Consider the following 18,943-nt stretch of genomic DNA (forward strand, 5'->3'; position numbering starts at 1 on the left):
ATTATTTGGCAAAATAATAGAGCACCTTATAAGGGTTTAATTCAATTCAATTCAATTCAATTCTTTATTCATCATGCCCAGCATGAAAATCACGTTCTCGATTTGCACATTAACATAAAGTATACAAGGTGCTACGGTGCATACAGCAGCCACAGCCAGGTACACCGGGGTGAACCCCTTCTCTTTTGGATATAAGTGCACTGGGTTCTTTTACGTGCGTTACACAACACATGAGACCAACGGCTTTACGCCCCATCCGAAGGACGAAGAAATGGTTAAGTGCCTTGCTTAAGGACACAAGTGTCACGATGGGGGGGGGGGGGATTCGAACCCACATTATGCTGATCAGAAACACCAGAGTTTGAATTCATTGGCGTTGCCTTATTTGCCATACCTGCAATGTATGTAAAATAAAATGATGTTCTTTTCCATAACCGCAGTACTTCGAAGTGGAATGTTTCTCAAAATGCATTTCACTATCCAAACTGCTGTAATGCTTACCACGTAGGTTTTTAATGACATTGATTTACAAACCCACTACCAAACGTATACAGAGCCCTTTTCACCTTTTTTAAAGACAGTGGACACTATTGGTAATTGTCAAAGAATAGTCTTAACAGTTGGTGTATCTCAACATATGCATAAACCAACTAACATGTGAAAGTTTGAGCTCAATCGGTCGTCGAAGTTGCGAGATAATAATGAAATAAAAAACACCCTTGTCACACGAAGTTGTGTGCTTTCAGATGCTTGATTTCGAGCCCTCATCAAGTTCTAAATCTGAGGTCTCGAAATCAAATTTGTGGAAAATTATTTATTTAATTTATTTTATTTTAATTCTTCGGACAAAAAAAGCAAAACAATAAAACAAGCACAGGCCGTCCAGGGAAGGGCAAAAGGCTAAAAACTGTCATCAAAAAAGATGTGCTCTCCCAGACCTAGCTCATAAAAAATACACATTATATATACTATACATTAAACATTATCAAATTACTTCTTTCTCAAAAACTACACCACTTCAGAGGGAGCCGTTTCTCACAATGTTTTATTCTGTCAGCCTCCCCCATTACTCGTAATCAAGAAAGGTTTTATGCTGATAATTATTTTGAGTAATTACCAATAGTGTCCACTGTCTTTAAGCCTAATAAAACAAAACAATTATAATAAATAATTGGATGCGTAATTTGATCGATGGCGATTACGTGTTAATTTTCGCTAGAAAGTTTTTTTTTTTTTTTTTTTTTGACTCATGTGCATTGCCCGTAAATTAATTTGTTTTTCAGATACAAGAATCTTTATAAATATTTGGGTTTTACCCATAAACACCGATGCGTGATAGCACTTTATACTCTCGAGTTCTGTGGAAAAAACCCATATCACAGGCATATTGCTCAGGTGTGATTCGAACCCACGATATTTGCAATGCTAGAGCAGTGTCATACTATACCGAAATTGCCCGGTAGGTAGAGGCAGTTCAAATCCTATTAGCAGCGGGTACTGCAACGATTTGGGTCTAACCTAATGAAGTATTTTTTACCCACGATGCAAAATGTCCATATATATTATTAAACATATTTGTTTAAGCCACACACAAGTTTAGATTAGTCTACAGCTACCAAAACCTCAAGTCTACTGCCTCATATACAGAATAACTTCGGATCCATTCTCATAGATCTCGTTTTATATCACATCACTAAAGCTCCAGACGATCTACAGGTTCAGTTTTTCAAGCCGTGTCTTTAGAATCGAGAATAAATCTTGTTTATCTCAGGAAGCATTTCCCACAAAAAAAGCTGCCAAACTTCTCTGAAAATCAAAAGTTTTAAGAACTACATTTGGAGCACATCCAGGTCTGCATATAGCCCGTTTACAATTCACGCAGTGATAGTTGACGGTCTACAACCCGAGTAATCCCCGACTGCATGAAAACTTAAGTGATTTCTTCCCGACTTGGCCCCGAACGTACAACACAAACGCTGACTGATCTACGATAAAGATTTGGCCGACTGATATTAGGCATTCACGGACACGCCCACTTGTTTCTTAAAAAAGTTCCATGCATAGTGATTGGACGGCAGTTGCTATGACGTATTTGACTGGATTTACATACGGTGACTTAGTGATGGATGTTTACCCCCTCAGCGTCCTGTGTGTTTCCTGGTGGATTTTCCCCAAATTACGATTCAGATTCAGATCCCAAGTCTGTGTGATGTGTGAAGATTAGTCCTTAATACTCCACGGAGGCAACGAAGGCGATTGCCTCCATGCCCCATGGGTGCCCTTGAAATGCTCCAGTAGAAACATACTATTACCTCATGGTGCCCTTTACCAAGGAGAATATGCCTTGGTGTCATTGCCCTTTCAAAAACGAAGCATACAGGACTAGCAGAGTAGGCGTATTTTTCTACTATGTCACGAAGCTTGATAATTCTTTTATTTTCTTGTTTTACCTAATGATTTAATCATTCTCAATTATGAGTTTATAGTTAATTTGTTAGGGATTATGCGCTAATTATGGCTCGAGCATACAGTTTGTTATTTTGTGTGAGTACTACAAAAGACAATCACACTATGCAAACTACTTTGTGCTAATTGTTTTTTAAATAATCTTCTTATTAACAATCATTAACAATAGTTAAAATAGGAGAGCTCTGCCCAGCATATTCTTGGGGTAATTACTGTCCATAAAATGTGCCTTTCGTTTGAAAATCTATTTAAATGTTGGGAGTGCAGCCTTTTTACGTTAGTCTTGTCGCATACAAGCATCATCAACAACCTTACTAACATTATCTTCGTCTACAACACAAAACGGAGCAAGATTCAAAGGCAGTATGTTTCTCGTCAACCTCGTGCCCCTGCTTCTGCTAGTCGGTGTGTTGACTCAATCAGGAGTAGATGCAGATGAACAACTAGGGGAACAAGCGAATAATCTTCGAGGTGAATATTAGTATATAGATTATCTATTTTTCATTTTGAGCAAGGTACCTGACTTGAATTGCTTCGTTTCACACATTGGTGAAACTGGGTCATATTGTGTAAGAAAAAAGCCTTGGGAGCGTTACGTTGCCCACAGCAGGCTGTACTGAGAAAACGGGATGTTATTGGCCCAATGACCAAGGCACTTAAAGGCAGAGTTGGTTTTTACTCAAAATAATAATCATCATAAAACCTTTCTTGGTGACAAGTAATGGGGAGAGGTTGATAGTATGAAACATTGTGAGAAACGGCTTCCTCTGAAGTGCTATAGTTTTCGAGAAAGAAGTAATTTTCCACGAATTTGATTTCGAGACCTCAGATTTAGAACTTGAGGTCTCGAAATCAACCATCTAAACGCACACAACTTCGTGTGACAAAGGTGTTTTTTACTTTCATTGTTATCTCGCAAGTTCGATGACCGATTGAGCTCAAATTTTCACAGGTTTGTTATTTAATGCATATGTTGAGATACACCTACTGTGAAGGCTTTGACAATTACCAATAGTGTCCTCTGCCTTTAAATGGACAGCGCATCAATACGGTTGTTGTAAAAATTAATGCACCATTTAAGAACTTGTTCTTATTATTACTAAACAATTGAAACTTTTTTTATCGCCAGATACGGTGAAATCCTTGTATGACAAGTTTATCGAGTACAGCATCAATGATGATACGGATGCCCTGATAGGTTTACATGACGAAAAATGCAGTATACTGATTGACGGTTTGCCACCCACTACTGGAGTTGACGGTAGGGGGCGCACTTCCTTTTTTTCTCTGATCCACAAATACAAACAAATTTATTCGTAATTGTTGCCGTTCAATGTGCAGTTGTTAACTTTCAGGGAACAGTGTGTTGCTAAGCTACCATTAACTCTTTGCAAGAATGTTCTTTTCTTAACCGTCGTTATTAATTACATTTTTATTTTTTTTTTTTGGTTAGAAATACGATCTTTGTTGAAGCTGATACCCGAGAGAGCCGTTCACATTGAGCCCACCTATTGGGATGTAAAGGCGATGGATAGCAATGCAGAGTATGTGTACCTCACGGTGCATCTCGATTATTTCAATGAAGCGGGTGAAATAATCATAGCTACAAAGTAAGTATTTCATTCATTCATTCATTTTCTTAAAAATGAAAAAAAAAAATGACAGCACAAAGCAGAGTTATGTGGCATTACAATAAATATTGATAAAAATTGCGCAGATAAAAGACAAAGATGACAATAAATTGAAATATAAGTTTAATAAACCACTGAGAGGGCATTATTAAAAATGCACAGGGTGTTGTGGGTTAGGGGAGTTAGGGTTATGGTGAGATGTTAGGGTTGTGCTATAGACCGTTCAATTTATGGTATACTGGCATGGCCGGCCGATTGGTAGCAAAACAATCAATCGTGTTCAACACAAATTGTGACAACATTTCAACATTTTCTGCTAAGACTCGCGAGCTGAAATATCTCTTATGAGTTGTTGATTTGTTTCCAACAAATCCCACCACATTTTTTAATTATATAGTTTTGTAACATTTTTTACAAACTATGGCTATCTGTTTTTGTTTTGCATGAACGGCCTTTATAGTTCTCCAGCCTAGGTTGGCAAAATATCGCCCTATGACCCCCCCCCCAACCCCACCCCCCCCCCAACCCCACCCCCCCCCCCCCCCCCCCCCCCAATACGGCGAACTGTGTCCAAACCTCTTTTGACAGCGCCCTCTTTTGAATAAATTCCCATAATATGGAGGACAACCGATGTTGCAAAGATTATGTTGGGTAAGGCTAAAATATACAGGCTCATATTTATTTTGATTTTTTTTTTCAAAATGTTTCTTAATTTGTGTTTTTTCTGTATTTTTTTATTTGACAGTGGAATAAATATCCTAAGGAAGAATCCAGATGGATACAAGGTTTACATCGTGATAATCAACAGACATAATCAACAATTAGCTTAGTGTAGCGACGTATACACTTTAAACTCATACCGTAAAGGTACAGGCCTACCTCAGCTGAGGTCTCGAATTCAATTAAAATATTTTTGTGAGGAAATACTTCTTTCTTAAAAACTAAGTTAATACGTGTACTTCAGAGGGAGCCGTTTCTCACAATGTTTTATGCTATCGCCAGCTCTCCGTTGCTCGTTACCAAGTAAGTTTTTATGCTAACAATCATTTTGTGTAATTACCAATAATGTCCATCGGTGCATTTAACATCACACTACAGTTATAGATAATAAAATCACAGAGTTGGACCGCCCTCAAAATACTTCCCTTTTTAATAACTGCTTTATAACGTTACTAATATTTCAATAATGATCATCATTACATAAAGTTAACATACCCAAACACATCATTATACTATCTTCTCCACACTCTCTGCGAACGTTCGAAATGTTTGAAAATGGGGACGACTTCTTCCTAAACATGAATAAATAAATAAACCAAACAAAGCATTGTCAAATACTGTGTTCAAGTCCAGTGTGTGTGATAATTCTTTATCATTATAATAATAATAGTATCGAAGTCTGCTATAGCGCACGTATCTACCAAGCAATGTACTCAAGGCGCTGAGTAAAAATACATTTACAGAAAGATGGGTTATTAAAGTTGTGAATTATTTGGCCAAATAATAGAGCACCTTATAAGGGTTTAATTCAATTCAATTAAATTCAATTCTTTATTCATCATGCCCAGCATGAAAATCACGTTCTCGATTTGCACATTAACATACAGTATACAAGGTGCTACGGTGCATACAGCAGCCACAGCCAGGAACACCGGGGTGAACCCCTTCTCTTTTGGATAAGTGCACTGGGTTCTTTTACGTGCGTTACACAACACATGAGACCAACGGCTTTAACGCCCCATCCGAAGGACGAACAAATGGTTAAGTGCCTTGCTTAAGGACACAAGTGTCACGATGGGGGGGGGGGGATTCGAACCCACATTCTGCTGATCAGATACACCAGAGTTTGAATTCATTGGCGTTGCCTTATTTGCCATACCTGCAATGTAAACTGCTCACAAAAAGTAAGGAAACTTTTTTCAATCCAGTATATTTGTTATTATTTATTACTCTCTTTGTATGTGGTATATATCAATGCAAAGCTGAACTGTTCCTCTTTAAAATGATACCATATTTGCAATGATTACATGTTGCTGAACTTGGCTACACGAATAACAATGAGGCAAAGTCACAAACCAAATGTGCCAAAATTACCGTTGTCTGTGCTAAATGGTCAATAGGTAATGCTCAATTAGTCAAACCGATCAAGCTTTTCAGAACCATTAATGGTTTACACAAAGATTTGCACCAGTGAGCTCATCAGAAACAATTAACCCTCATCTCTTGAAAAACACCTTGTTTGATGGGTATTTGCAAGGCGATATTCTACAGCCGATTGCAGTCCCATACTTGCAGACTCTTAGACCAAAATGCCATCTTTCAAGATGACAACGCTCGCCCCCATCGAGCCCGACTGGTGACTGACTATACCTGAACAATGTTGGGGTGCGCCGGATGGATTGGCCCGCTAACAGTCCAGACCTGAATTCCATGGAACATCTGTGGGACCAGCTTGGCCTCGCTGTCCGCGACAGAACCACCAACACATCAACTGTGGCTGACCTAACCAGGTTCCTTAATGAAGAATGGAACGCCATCCCTCATCATCAGCGCATCAAAATACTTTTGTGCAGCATGAGACGAAGGTGCCAGGCTGCCATCAACGCCTTCGGATCATCCACTCGTTGCTGTACTTTTTGTATCAGTAAAGTGTATTAAGATCACTAAGTTGTCTTGCTCTATACCAAACTTCTTGTCTCAATAAAGTGGATTAAGATCAGTAAGATGTCTTGCTTGTTTGAATTACAGTGTCAATTTGATTGTTCGTACAGTAACACACAAAATTGCTAATTTTGGCACATTTGATTTGTGACTTTGTCTCATTCTCATTAACGTGGTCAAGTCCAGCAACATGTAAACATTGCAATTGTGGTATCATTTTGAAGAGGAACAGTTCAGCTTTGCAATGATATATACCATATACAAAGAGAGTATTAAATAATAACAAATATACTGGGTTGAAAAAAGTTTCCTTACTTTTGGTGAGCAGTTTATGTAAAATAAAATGATGTTCTTTTCCATAACCGCAGTACTTCGAAGTGGAATGTTTCTCAAAATGCATTTCACTATATCCAAACTGCTGTAATGCTTACCACGTAGGTTTTACTGACATTGATTTTCAAACCCATTACCAAACGTATCAGACCTTTTGTTATTGATTTGTTTTTTTGCAGCCCAATAAAAAAAAAACAATTGGGGGGGGGGGATTTTAGGCCCCCATATATCGTGAAGATTATGAGCATGCTCTGCAGCATTTTAGACATGCTCTAAAAATGTGCACAACGTAATTTTGACTTCACCCAGGTTGTTAATCTATAAACCCATTATGGTCATCCCCAAGTCCTTTTAGAGGGTTTGTAGATGTTTTTAACCATACTTATTAAAATATGACAATTTGTTTTATGTTATGTTGCTAATTGTTTTTTCTAAATGTTGTCCCAATACATAATGCATACTGTACTGCATGAGCACTACTACTATACTGCAACAAAAACTTGGGTGCTCAAAGTTACACCATTGGTTGTCTTCACATGATAGATACGGAACAAAGAATCAAAATTAACATTAAGGTTTAAAGAAGTTAGTGTTATTTTAACACCCTTGGTGTTCATTTTTTTATTATTTTTATTATGAAGGGACAAGACCGTTGTGTTACTTTTTTGCAGTGCATTATTATAGTATTCGTAGGTTATAATAATATAAATACAGAAGTCTTGTATAGCGTATCTACCAAACAAGGTACTCAAGACACTCAGTATATACAAAATTTCAGAACTAGGGTATTGCAGTGATGATTTTTAGACCCAATTATGAAGCACCTTATAAGGGTTTACAAGGTGCTACGGCGCATACGGCAGCCACAGCCAGGAAACACCGGGTCGAACCCCCTCTCTTTTCGATAAGTGCACTGGGTTCTTTTACATGGGTTACACAACACATGGGACCAATGGCTTTACGTCCCATCCGAAGGACGAAGCAATGGTTAAGTGTCTTGCTTAAGGACACAAATGTCACGGCTTGGGATTCGAACCCACGCTCTGCTGATCAGAAACACCAGAGTTTTTAATTCGGTGCACTTAACCGCTCGGCCACAACACTTCCAAGGAAATGTGGGATATATATAAAAAGCCTTTAACCCACAACTTCAAATCCCAAGACCTTTCAGAACAGAAGAACCACACGCGAATGTCAATAATTTTTGGTGATTTCTAGATGCAATCGTGACCGTGTTTGATAAGATGGTCGAGTACAGCCTGAAGGATGATACACAGTCCCTCATGACGATGTCGTATGCTATGTAGATCTCGTTTTGAAGTCCATAATCCAGTTTACGGCTGGGTCCTCAGCCAGGTGAAGGGCTTTGATGCCACCATCAAGGTGAGAGAGTGGGCAGTCATCTATCATGTGGCGCATCGTCTGTGGTTCTCCACAATCACAAAGCGGAGATGCAAGGTAGCCCCACTTGTGTAGGCTGCTGCGGCACGGCCCTGCGTCTGTACGAAACCGGTTTAAGACGCACCAATGGCCGCGCGGGAGGTCCATTCCCGGAAGTTGGATGGTGGGGTCAGCGACCAGGAACTTGTGGGGGACGTTGGTGTGGTCTCGCCACCGTGTGCGCCATAGATCTTCTGCTGTCGCTGCACTGTCCGGGACATTGGACCAGATTGGGTTTCTAGACTTAAGTCTAGGCCTAGGGTGGAAGTCAAGGTCTCTGAGGAGAGGGAGCTCAGGGTTGGATCGGATCTTACAGACCAGCCTAGATGTGGCTACCTCTCTTCGGATGTCTGGAGGGGCAATGTTGCTCAGGACTGGGAGCCAGTCTGTCTTTGTACTGCGAACGGCGCCAGTGATGGTTCTCATGGTGTTGTTGAGTTGGACGTCGACAAGGCCGGTGTGGACAGAATTCCTCCAGACTGGAGCACAGTACTCAGCCACTGAGTAGCAGAGGGCTATAGCAGATGAGCGGAGTGTCCTTGTCTTAGCTCCCCAGGTTGTACCACCGAGCATGTGGATCAAGTTGTTTCTGGTCTGGATTTTGGCAGCTACTTTCTGGAGGTGAGGTTTGAAGGTGAGTGTACGGTCCAGGGTGACGCCAAGGTAAGTCGGTTTGGGGGCGTGGCTCAAACGTTTTCCGTTGAGAAAGATGTCTAGCTCTTGTTGGCTTTTTGCATTGTGCAGGTGAAAGACACTGGATACTGTTTTAGCCACACTGGGCTGAAGTCGCCAGCGTTTACAGTATTCACTGATCTTTGCTATGTCATCATTGATAGTGGTGCCGAGGTCTTCAAACGTTCTTGCTTGGTGGGCGAGGCAGATATCATCAGCACAGATGAACTTTCGGCACATAGTGGCTGGGAGGTCACTTGTGTACAGGTTGAACAGGGTGGGTGCCAGTACTGATCCTTGTGGCAAGCCGTTCTTCTGCATTCTCCATGAGCTACAAGTGTCTCCCATATGGACACGAAACCGTCGTTGTTGCAACAGCAGTTCAACTATGTCAACGGCCCAGCGTGGTAGTACTTTGGAGATTTTGACTAGCAGACCTTTGTGCCACACAGTGTCATATGCAGCAGTTAGATCCAGGAAGACGGCGCCAGTCTTTAGGCCTTGCTGGTATCCGTTTTATAGTCCCTCATAAAACTGTTTCATCAAAACGCAACAATCATGATGGGTGGATTGCCGCCTGTCATTGGACATGAAGGTAATTAACCGTTTCTCCTTTTTTTTTCTTTTTCCTTTTTTTTTTTGAATTTTTTTATATTCATACTTGATTTGTAGTTCAAAGATTAATTAATATGTAAAACAAATAACTAATAATATTTGCATTTACGTATTGATGTTCAAACATTCTAAAATATGCATCCCTGTGGATACACTTCTTTCCATTGTTCAGGTACTTAAGATTTTCCCGTAGACTCTGTGCACCTAATTGCTTGTGGTACATCCCGGTCTTGAGAACTTCCCTATGGAGTCATTTTATTTCTCCCTCATTTGTTTTTTCCCATAAGGTACCGAGTATGGGAATAGTGTTGGCTCTTTTAAACGAAAAAAAAAAAAAAAAATTAATTATTGCTTAATATTTTCACTGTATTTTTTGGGTTGTCTAGTTGTTATTGTTTGGTTAATATATGTTTTCGTTTTTATTTCGGTAGAAATACGAACTTTGCTGGAGATCTTACCCGAAAAAGCCTCCGACATCAAATGCATCCTTAAAGTGATGGAGCCAATGGATGAAAGCGCAGACTTTGTGTACGTCGCAATTCACTTTGAATTCTACAACGAATTGGGAGAAAAATACATGGATGGGAAGTAAGTAGGAGCCAACTAATATAAAACCATCCCTGCATCCATATACTAAGACCTACAGACTAATCCGACGCGCACCGGGCGCGCAAGTTAGTGTTGGGCACCGCGCGTCATTTGCTGCGGTGTCTTCAACGCCTAGATTGTGCACACAAAGACACCGCAGTTGGTGATTTTCAATAGAGGGCGCTACCAATTTTGATTCGTCGGATTGGTCTATAGACTTGACTCAAGTCCCAAATCCCGTGCCATCGCCAGAAAACTGCATTCCCCAACCAAATCCGCATTCTCGTGACAACATTTGACTTGCTAGCTATGTAGTTGGCGCAATATATATTTAAAAAAGGGACCTCCCACACGAGAACGGGGCTTGAATCAAGTCTAACTTGGACCGTACTTGGTAAACAACTTACAGACCATGCGAACGTTTTTTAAAATAAGTGTGACCTAGTGCATTCTTTGGGTATTCTGGCAGGCAAGATACTGCATTGGTCATAATTGGGAAAGTTTACACTTTGTGTCATAATTTCCACATAAATCCAAGAATTATGAACGTAAAAGCTGGACAAGTTTTGAGATGTGTCCCATTCCATCATATCAAAAATTGATAAGAATTAGACAGTGCAATCTCCATAAAATATAAGATTTTATGTTTTCTTCCATATAGGCTGTGTACAAATCGTGCCTGCAAGAAGTCCAGGCTCTGTGTCTCTTTTGTGATGTGACGTCACATGTCACATCATCTATACAGTCAAAGTTAAACAGACAATTACTACTCAACTGATGAGGAGCTTTAATTTGAATGGTAGGGATTATGCGCTTATGGTTGCCATAAACCCGTCGTTCATGCGGGTTTCTGGCTTAATAGAAATTTCACTAGGAATTATTGTCCGAGAACTAAAATTTGATTGACGGGTGAAGTTATGTTTAAAAATACTGAGTAGAGCCGTTTGCGTTACAAGTGACTTATCGCATACAAGCATCGTTATCAACCGTGGAGATATCGTAATTCTTTCCTGACGCATTCACACGCAAGAATAAAAAACAGGATGTTTCTCGTCAACCTTGTACCCCTGCTTCTGGTGTTCGGTGTGTTGACTCAATCTGGGGTTGATGCAACTGAACATCTTGAGGAAGATCAGAGTGATCTTCGAGGTAAATATTTCAAGAATATCTTGATTTTACTTTAGTTGTAGAGTGTGACAAGAAGCAATTATATTTAAACCTTTCCATATCTTGTTTGCACCATGCAAAGTTTTTCCTACTTATTCTGATTTTTTTTTATATACAAATAAAACTACAAAACATATTGGTTTTTTTTATATTTGCAGAAGTGGTTGTGTCATTGTTTGATAAGTTTATAAACGCAAGCCTCAGCGGTGACACGGATGCGGTTGTGAGCCTTCACGACAAAGATGCTAAGATATTAATAGATGGCTTTCCTCCGGTTATTGGACTTGACGGTAGGCCCATACCTATCTATTTACATGATTTCTACATCATTGCATTGTATTGGCACTGGAAACCATTGGTAATTGCTCAAAACAGATGTTAGCACAAAACTTACTTGGTAATGAGGAATGAGGAGCTGTTGATAGTGTAAACGATGTGAGAAACGGCTCCCTCTAAAGTAACGTTGTTTTTTATCACGAATTGTTTTCTCACTAAAATGTTTGAGTTGACCTCATCAGCTGCGGTCTCGAATTCAAGGCATCTGGAAGCACACAACTTGTGCAACAAGGGTGTTTGTTTCCCTTCATTATTATTTCGCAACTTCGACTACCAATTGAGTTCATAGGTTTACTTTCATAGGTTTGTTAAGGTATGCATAAGTTGAGATAAACCAAGTAAGAAAACTGGTCTTTGACAATTAGCAAAGGTGTCCAGTGCCTTTAAATCTTGAATCTTGTATTGGTCTACTCTCCTGAAAACATTGATGCTGTCTTGGAGAGGGTGCGTTGCAAAATCCATTTGTGCTCTGTGCGTGTACTGTCAACATTTGTTTTGTTTATTTGATGTTTATGATTTATTTGGGTAGAGATACGCACTCTGGTGGAGCTCCTACCCGAAAGAGCCGCTGAAGAAAAGTTTACCATCAAAGAGTTGTGGCCAATGGATAAAGACGAAAACTATTTGTACATCCGTTATCACTTTGATTATTTCAACAAGTCCGGTGAGAACTACCTCGATGCGAGGTAAGTGATAATAATAACAATAATAATAATAATAATAACAACAACAACAATAATAATAGTAACCAGTTTTTATAATCACCTTTCTTAAGGGCGTCTCAAAGCACTTCTTGCATTGTTACCCCTGGTCATGCACTCCTTAAATCATCTCAGCTTTCGAGGAAGTATACAACCTGTAACAAATACAAATCAATCACAAGAACAGTAATTACAAGAATCGATCACAAGAACCATCTCTGTCACAGGTACCCATTTACCCGGCCCCTGGGTGGAGAGAAGCAAGTGCATAGTTAAGTGTTTTGCTCAGGGACACACAAGGGTCACGACCGGGAATTGAAAAAAATTAAATATAAAAAAAGGCCGCTTAGTGCCATCTTAAAGGGTATATATGTATTTTTTCCTAACAAAAAACACAAAGTCCACAGACTTACACAGTTTAAAAATTATGAAAGTAGAAAGCTTCTCTTGAAATTTTACTTACTGAGGTGCTGTAGTTTTTGAGAAATGAGTAAAAGTAATAATTTTCTTCTCAGTTTTAGCATGTAAAAACGTGTTAACAAGTTATGCTATGGTTTTGGTATAATATCATAACTGGTTAAGGGGATTTTACATGCTAAAATAATTTGGGTCTCATTAGACCAAAACTATTTTGTGACTTGTTTTACTCATTTCTCAAAAACTTCATCACCTCAGTAAGTAATATTTGAAGGGAAGCTTTCCACATCATTATCTTCAAACACTGTAAGTTTAATGTAAATCTATGGACATTTTGAAACCTTTAAAGAGTGTGTTTTATTTTCTATCATTTAAACAACAAAATAATAATAATGTTTTGAACTAGTACACACTGCTAACAGACATAAGGCCAACAATAAAGAAAACAGTTTAGCGTCCTCACCCGCTTCTTTTTTAGAGACCGGCACTTTTTTTGTTCACGGAAAAAGGGTAAATTTCAACGATCTCAGTCGATTGTTGTTGCTTGTAAATATTTATTTATTTATTTATTTCATTTTAAATCTTCGGACATAATTCTTTGTTGGCAGGGGCCGTCCAGGGTAAGGCAAAAGTTTTAAAAACTGTCATCAAAGCGATGTGCCCTCCCAGACCCCTCCAACAAAAAACATAAACGTTTATAAAACTACAGAAAATAAAAGCATGAATTAAAAAATAAGTAGATAATAACATACAAAAGTACAAAACGCTACATTAAATTAAAAAAATCCCAGCCGGTTGGTTGTCTGTAAAAAATGTGTCGGCGGTCATAAAAAAAATAGCCATATTCCCTTTTTTTTCAAAAAAGGGCTAGACGGCTAAATCTGTTTCTGTTTGAATTTGGCATAACCAAACATCTTATCTGTTAAATTTCACAGTGCATTGGCAGTCTTCAAGAAGTCTGACGACCAGTACAAGATTCACATAGTGATGTTCAACACTCACAACCAAGCAATATAATAAGACGTCATGTGAACCACTCCCTTCACGGTTATCACTTTATGTTCGTCACGATCGTCACTGACTCTACCCCCACAAAACAGTCTAGAATACTGTGACAGTTATTTGTCATAGTCAATATTTAATGTAATTTTCTTAGTGCAATTGTCAACGTGTTATCTTTAATACTCTTAATTTCTTCAACCAATTCCGTGGGTAACATTGCATTGCTTTAATGTGTCAATCTGTCACAGTGTTTCATGCAAGATGGGCTAAGATTCATAGAGCTGTTTAAGCATTGACTAGTTACTAAGCAAAACACAATTATGCTTACCATAATAAGGTTACCAGCCAAACTATACCATGTCACAAGTACATTTTATGACTGGTATCCTGCTGATTTCTGTTTAGCAGTTGATTTTTTAAGCAATATTTTCTGCTTGACCAGCTCTGTAAAATTGGACCCTGCCCAAAAAACTCGGTATCTTGCGGCAGAAACAAGTTAATAAAAAAACCATGTCGTACAAAAAGAGGTTTCTTGTTATTTCATACGAGTTCTAGTGTAAAAGACAATTATTATACAACTAATGAGGAGCTTATGTTGAATGTTGGGGATAAGATGCGCTAATGGTTACAATATTAACCCGTCGTTTATGCGGGTTTTGTTTAATTATAATAGAAAGAGAGAATTGCCAATCAGTTCACGGTAATTTATTATTACTTTATAAAATTTAATTGACGGTTGAAAATCTGTATAAATATTTTGAGTAGAGCCGTTTAGCGTTAGAAGCGACTTCTCGCATACAAGCATCAGCATCAATCGTGGGAGGTATCGCAATTATTTCCTGACGCAAGAAGAGTACTGCAGTATACTGATTTGCGCTGTAGAAGTATTTCTTCTTCTTATTATTATTATTGAGAATCAAAATTAGTATGTTTCTCGTCAACCTTGTACCCCTGCTTCTGGTGTTCGGTGTGTTAACTCAATCTGGGGTTGATGCAACTGAACATCTTGAGGAAGACCAGAGTGATCTTCGAGGTAAATATTTTAGAATATCATGATTCTATTTTAGAAGTAGAGAATAATGTTTAATGTCACGTAATGTAATTAATGTGTAGGCCTAGTTCTACAGTTCGTTTTATTCACTTATTTTGAAAAATATATAAAGCCAAAAGTATTTCAAAACTAAAAGTCGTGCTGGTAACCTCTCCACTCTTGTGTTTTTATCGACTCTTTTTACATTCCTATTTTTTTCTGCTAATCTGCTTATTGTAAAAACATTACCGTTTTTTAGCTGTAATAATTGTATTTGCTAATTTTTGTGTTTCTTTGAAGCGCTTTGAGGCCCTGCAGAAGGCGCGATATAAATGTTTCTTGATACTTATTATTATAACCTTTGTGATTTGTAGAAGCGGTTGCGTCCTTGTTCGATGAGTATATTAGCGCTAGCCTCAGCGGTAACACGGATGCAGTGGTGAGCCTACACGACAAAGATGCCAAAATATTGGTCGAAGGTTTTCCTCCGGCTACTGGACTTGAGGGTAGCTGCTTTTACTTAATTTCTAAACCTACATTTCGCATAATACATTGAATTTTTTAAATCTTGAATCTTGAATTGTTCTACTCTTATAAAAGCTTTGCTGATGCCATAGAGAGGATGTGTTGCAAAATATAATGTGGTCGGTGCTTATGCTGTCAATATTGTAAACAAAATAAAATCATACATTAATATTTTGCAATTAAATTTAAACTTAAGATAATATACACATTCTTGCTAAGCTATCACTATGCAAGACTTGTCTATCCTTCATTATATTGTTTGTAGTTTTGCCATTTAGCTTTTGATAAAACTTCTGGCCGAAACGTGACGCCACTAACTTTTGTTTGCGTTTATTATTATTATTATTATCATTTTTTTTCTTCTGAAAATATCTTTTAACATTCGTTTTGTTTATTTCGTATTATGATTTATTTTGGGTAGAGATACGGACTCTGGTGGAGCTCCTACCCGAAAGAGCCGCTAAAATGAAGTGGACCGTAAAAGAGGTGTGGCCGATGGATAAAGACGAAAACTATGTATACGTCCGATTTTACTTCGAAAATATCAACAAGTCCGGAGAAAAATACCTTGATGGGACGTAAGTAATGAATAATAAAAATCGTAATAGCAATAATAATAACAACCAGGTTTTTTTTAGCGGCTATAAACACTCGAAGGGCGTCTCAAAGCGCTTCCACCATTTAATTCATTCCTTAAACCATTAGCTACAGAGACAGTAAACAGCCTATGCAACAGTGTGCTACTAAGCTCAATCACAAGAAGTATCTCCGCCCTCACATATACCCGTTTACCCCTAGGTGGAGAGAAGCAATTATGTTTGGTGTCTTGCTTAAAGGGACACAAGTGTCCCGACCGGGATGCAAACCCACACTCTGCTGTACATGAAACATTATAACAAAATGGCCGCGCTATGTCATCTTGAAGAGTGTATTTTATTTTCTAGTATTCATTTTTTGTTCATTCTTCGGAGTGTGAAACGTCTGAAAAAAAGATTAGACCTAGTCAAGGGAAGTACATACCACAACTGCGTCCGAAACGAATTTAGTCTGGCTAGTTTTGAACTAGCAGCTAACTTGCAGAGGCCGGCTCCTTTTTTTTTATATATTATTTTGAGAACGGAAAACAATATTTTTTTAACGATCTCAGACGCAAACAAAATTGAAAAAATACCCCAGACAGTTGTCTTTAAAAATGTGTCGGCGGCCATTTTTCGGCGGCCATTTTGAAAACAAAAACCTACCTCCTTCCTTTTATCAAATGGCAGGGCGATAAACATGTTTTTTTTTTTACCTAACCAAGACTCTTATCTTTCGTTATTTCACAGTGCATTGACCGTCCTCAAGAAGTCTGAAGACCAGTACAAGTTTTACTTAGTGATGTTCAACACTCATAACCAAGCAACCTAATATGACGCTATGTGCACCACACCCTACACGGTTATGTTCGTCGAGACCGTCTCTGCATCTGAAAGCACTTTTAAAAAGTTCTGTACAAACCTTACAAGAAGTGGGACTCGGTGCGACATCGTTTTGCTTCTGGTCAAGACTGCAAGTTCATATCATACCCCGGCTCGTATTAGCTTGATCGATGTATGGCGGACACTTTATGAGTGCACTGTTTTTGGTTTGGGTGTATGCAGACAAATTTAACCCAAACCTAATAGTGACCTAATAATGTGTTCACCATAACTTAAAATGGCTTAATCACTGCCCATCAAATGCACATAAAGAACACTTCATTTGATGTTTTTACTACTTTACGAAGCGCACCTGCGTTCTCATTATATCCCGCTTTGGTTGTCGTTCTAAAATCGTCCGAACCTTCAACAACATCTTTGTTTCTAATTTGTACAAATGCAATAAACATTCAACCAAGATCATCAAAGCTTGTTTCCTCGTCCATTAATACAGTGACAAACAACATCCTAATGGTCACATCGGGTTACAATATAGTAGTTGGAAACTGAAGGAAAAAAAATCAAATATATTTATTTTTACAGGATTTATTTACAGATTGATCATTCAAGATATTTTAACGATATAAATTTTGAAAATAGCCAAGCCGGTTGACTAAATAATATTTCTGCCGGGCCAATTTTGGAAGAAAAAAAACCTCCTTCGTCACCTTTTTTTTAGAAAAAAGGAAGACGTCAGACATGTTTTTGTTATTTGTCCTGAATCAGCAAATGTAAAATAAACGAGCAGTGTGTTTTAAAGGTCGGTGTTGGACAGAACCATTCCAAGTTCTGCTCTACGTCAATGACAAATTTTTCGGGATGCATACGGGATGCATTAAAGGCACTGGTCACTATTTGTAATTACTCAAAATAAATGTTAGCATAAAAACTTACTTGGTAACAAGCAAAGGGGAGAGGTTGATGGTATAAAACATTGCGAGAAACGGCTCTCTCTGAAGTAACGTAGGTTCCGAGAAGTAGTTTTCCACTAAAATATTTGAATTTGATTTCGAGACCTCAGAATGGATGTTGAGGCCCCGAAATCAAGCATCTGAAATGAGCCCACAACTTTTTGTGACAAGGTTTTTTTCATTACATTATTTCCTCGCAACTTAGACGACCAATTGAGCTCCAATTTTCCCAGGTTGTTTTTTGTGCAATATGTTGAGATAGAGCAAGTGAGAAGACTGGTCTTTGACACTTACCAAGGGTTTCAAGTGTCTTTAAACCTTATCATATTATTTCTTTAGTGAAAACAAACCTCCGAGATGAAAATCGTTTAGTATACATTGCTTTGCTCCTCCGGTTGATTTCCTCCTCACAGTGCGTAGGCGTCTGTAACCATGGCTTTAGCTGTCTAGAGTCCATCCAGTTAAAGGCACTGGACACCTTTGGTAATTGTCAAAGACCAGTATTCTCACTTGGTGTATCCCAATATTATATGCACCACATGGTCATCCAGTTGCAAGAGAATAATGAAAGAAGAAGTTGTTGCATAACTGTGTGTGCTTTCAGATGCCTTTACAAAGGCTTCAGCCCTGATGTCTTGTGTTATTTGAGTGCGAGAACCTGTTTCTCAAAAACTACTTTACTTCAATGGGAGGTGTTTCTCACAATATGTTATACTGTCAACAGCTCTCCATTGCTTGTTACCAAGTAAGTTTTTATGATATAGAAAGGTTTACGGTAACACCATGTAATGACTATCTTTAATAGTTGGGGTGGTTCTGAAAAGAACCATTGGTTCAACTCGACGTTTCGATCAGTATGCTCTGATCGTCTTCTGGAGAAAAACTCATTAGAGATAGTCATTATATGGTGTTACCGCAAACCTTTCTATATCGTATTTCCACCATGCAAAGTTTCAAATCCTACTTAAGTTTTTATGCTACACCGATTATT

At 38.5% G+C, this 18,943-nt stretch overlaps 2 protein-coding genes and 1 long non-coding RNA gene across 4 annotated transcripts; 2 read left to right on the forward strand and 1 right to left on the reverse strand.

Moving 5' to 3' along the window:
* Positions 1-2,318: 2,318 nt before the first annotated feature.
* Positions 2,319-5,047, forward strand: LOC117296369. Its single transcript, XM_033779247.1, has 4 exons — positions 2,319-2,937; positions 3,596-3,727; positions 3,920-4,076; positions 4,843-5,047. The coding sequence occupies exons 1-4, from the start codon at positions 2,832-2,834 to the stop codon at positions 4,925-4,927; spliced, it is 480 nt and encodes a 159-aa protein (XP_033635138.1). The 5' UTR covers positions 2,319-2,831; the 3' UTR covers positions 4,928-5,047.
* A 60-nt stretch (positions 5,048-5,107) lies between these two features.
* On the reverse strand, positions 5,108-12,714 carry LOC117296371. Its single transcript, XR_004519748.1, has 3 exons — positions 12,675-12,714; positions 10,277-10,370; positions 5,108-5,389 (listed from the first exon to the last, which is right to left on the reverse strand). It is a non-coding gene; the product is annotated as an uncharacterized LOC117296371 (long non-coding RNA).
* Positions 11,350-17,756, forward strand: LOC117296370. 2 transcript variants are annotated; one of them, XR_004519747.1, is made up of 7 exons: positions 11,350-11,555; positions 11,732-11,863; positions 12,439-12,595; positions 13,963-15,062; positions 15,434-15,565; positions 16,006-16,162; positions 16,910-17,756. XR_004519747.1 is itself a non-coding variant. In XM_033779249.1 (4 exons), the coding sequence occupies exons 1-4, from the start codon at positions 11,450-11,452 to the stop codon at positions 14,042-14,044; spliced, it is 477 nt and encodes a 158-aa protein (XP_033635140.1). In that variant the 5' UTR covers positions 11,350-11,449; the 3' UTR covers positions 14,045-15,385. The 2 variants fall into 2 exon arrangements, 1 of the variants encoding a protein (XP_033635140.1); XM_033779249.1 differs by lacking the exons at positions 15,434-15,565; positions 16,006-16,162; positions 16,910-17,756 and having other exon boundaries at positions 13,963-15,385.
* The last annotated feature ends 1,187 nt before the right edge of the window (positions 17,757-18,943 follow it).

Source organism: Asterias rubens, chromosome 11 (assembly GCF_902459465.1).
Source record: "Asterias rubens chromosome 11, eAstRub1.3, whole genome shotgun sequence".
NCBI classification, from domain to species: domain Eukaryota; kingdom Metazoa; phylum Echinodermata; class Asteroidea; order Forcipulatida; family Asteriidae; genus Asterias; species Asterias rubens.

Bases quoted from the DNA above. Each gene is read 5' to 3' on its own strand.
- LOC117296370 (XM_033779249.1), top strand. From the start codon at position 11,450: ATGTTTCTCGTCAACCTTGTACCCCTGCTTCTGGTGTTCGGTGTGTTG. The intron at 11,556-11,731 runs GTAAATATTTCA...TTATATTTGCAG, and splicing joins AGATCAGAGTGATCTTCGAG to AAGTGGTTGTGTCATTGTTT. The intron at 11,864-12,438 runs GTAGGCCCATAC...TTATTTGGGTAG, and splicing joins TCCGGTTATTGGACTTGACG to AGATACGCACTCTGGTGGAG.
- LOC117296369 (XM_033779247.1), top strand. From the start codon at position 2,832: ATGTTTCTCGTCAACCTCGTGCCCCTGCTTCTGCTAGTCGGTGTGTTG. The intron at 2,938-3,595 runs GTGAATATTAGT...TTTTATCGCCAG, and splicing joins ACAAGCGAATAATCTTCGAG to ATACGGTGAAATCCTTGTAT. The intron at 4,077-4,842 runs GTAAGTATTTCA...TTTATTTGACAG, and splicing joins GAAATAATCATAGCTACAAA to TGGAATAAATATCCTAAGGA.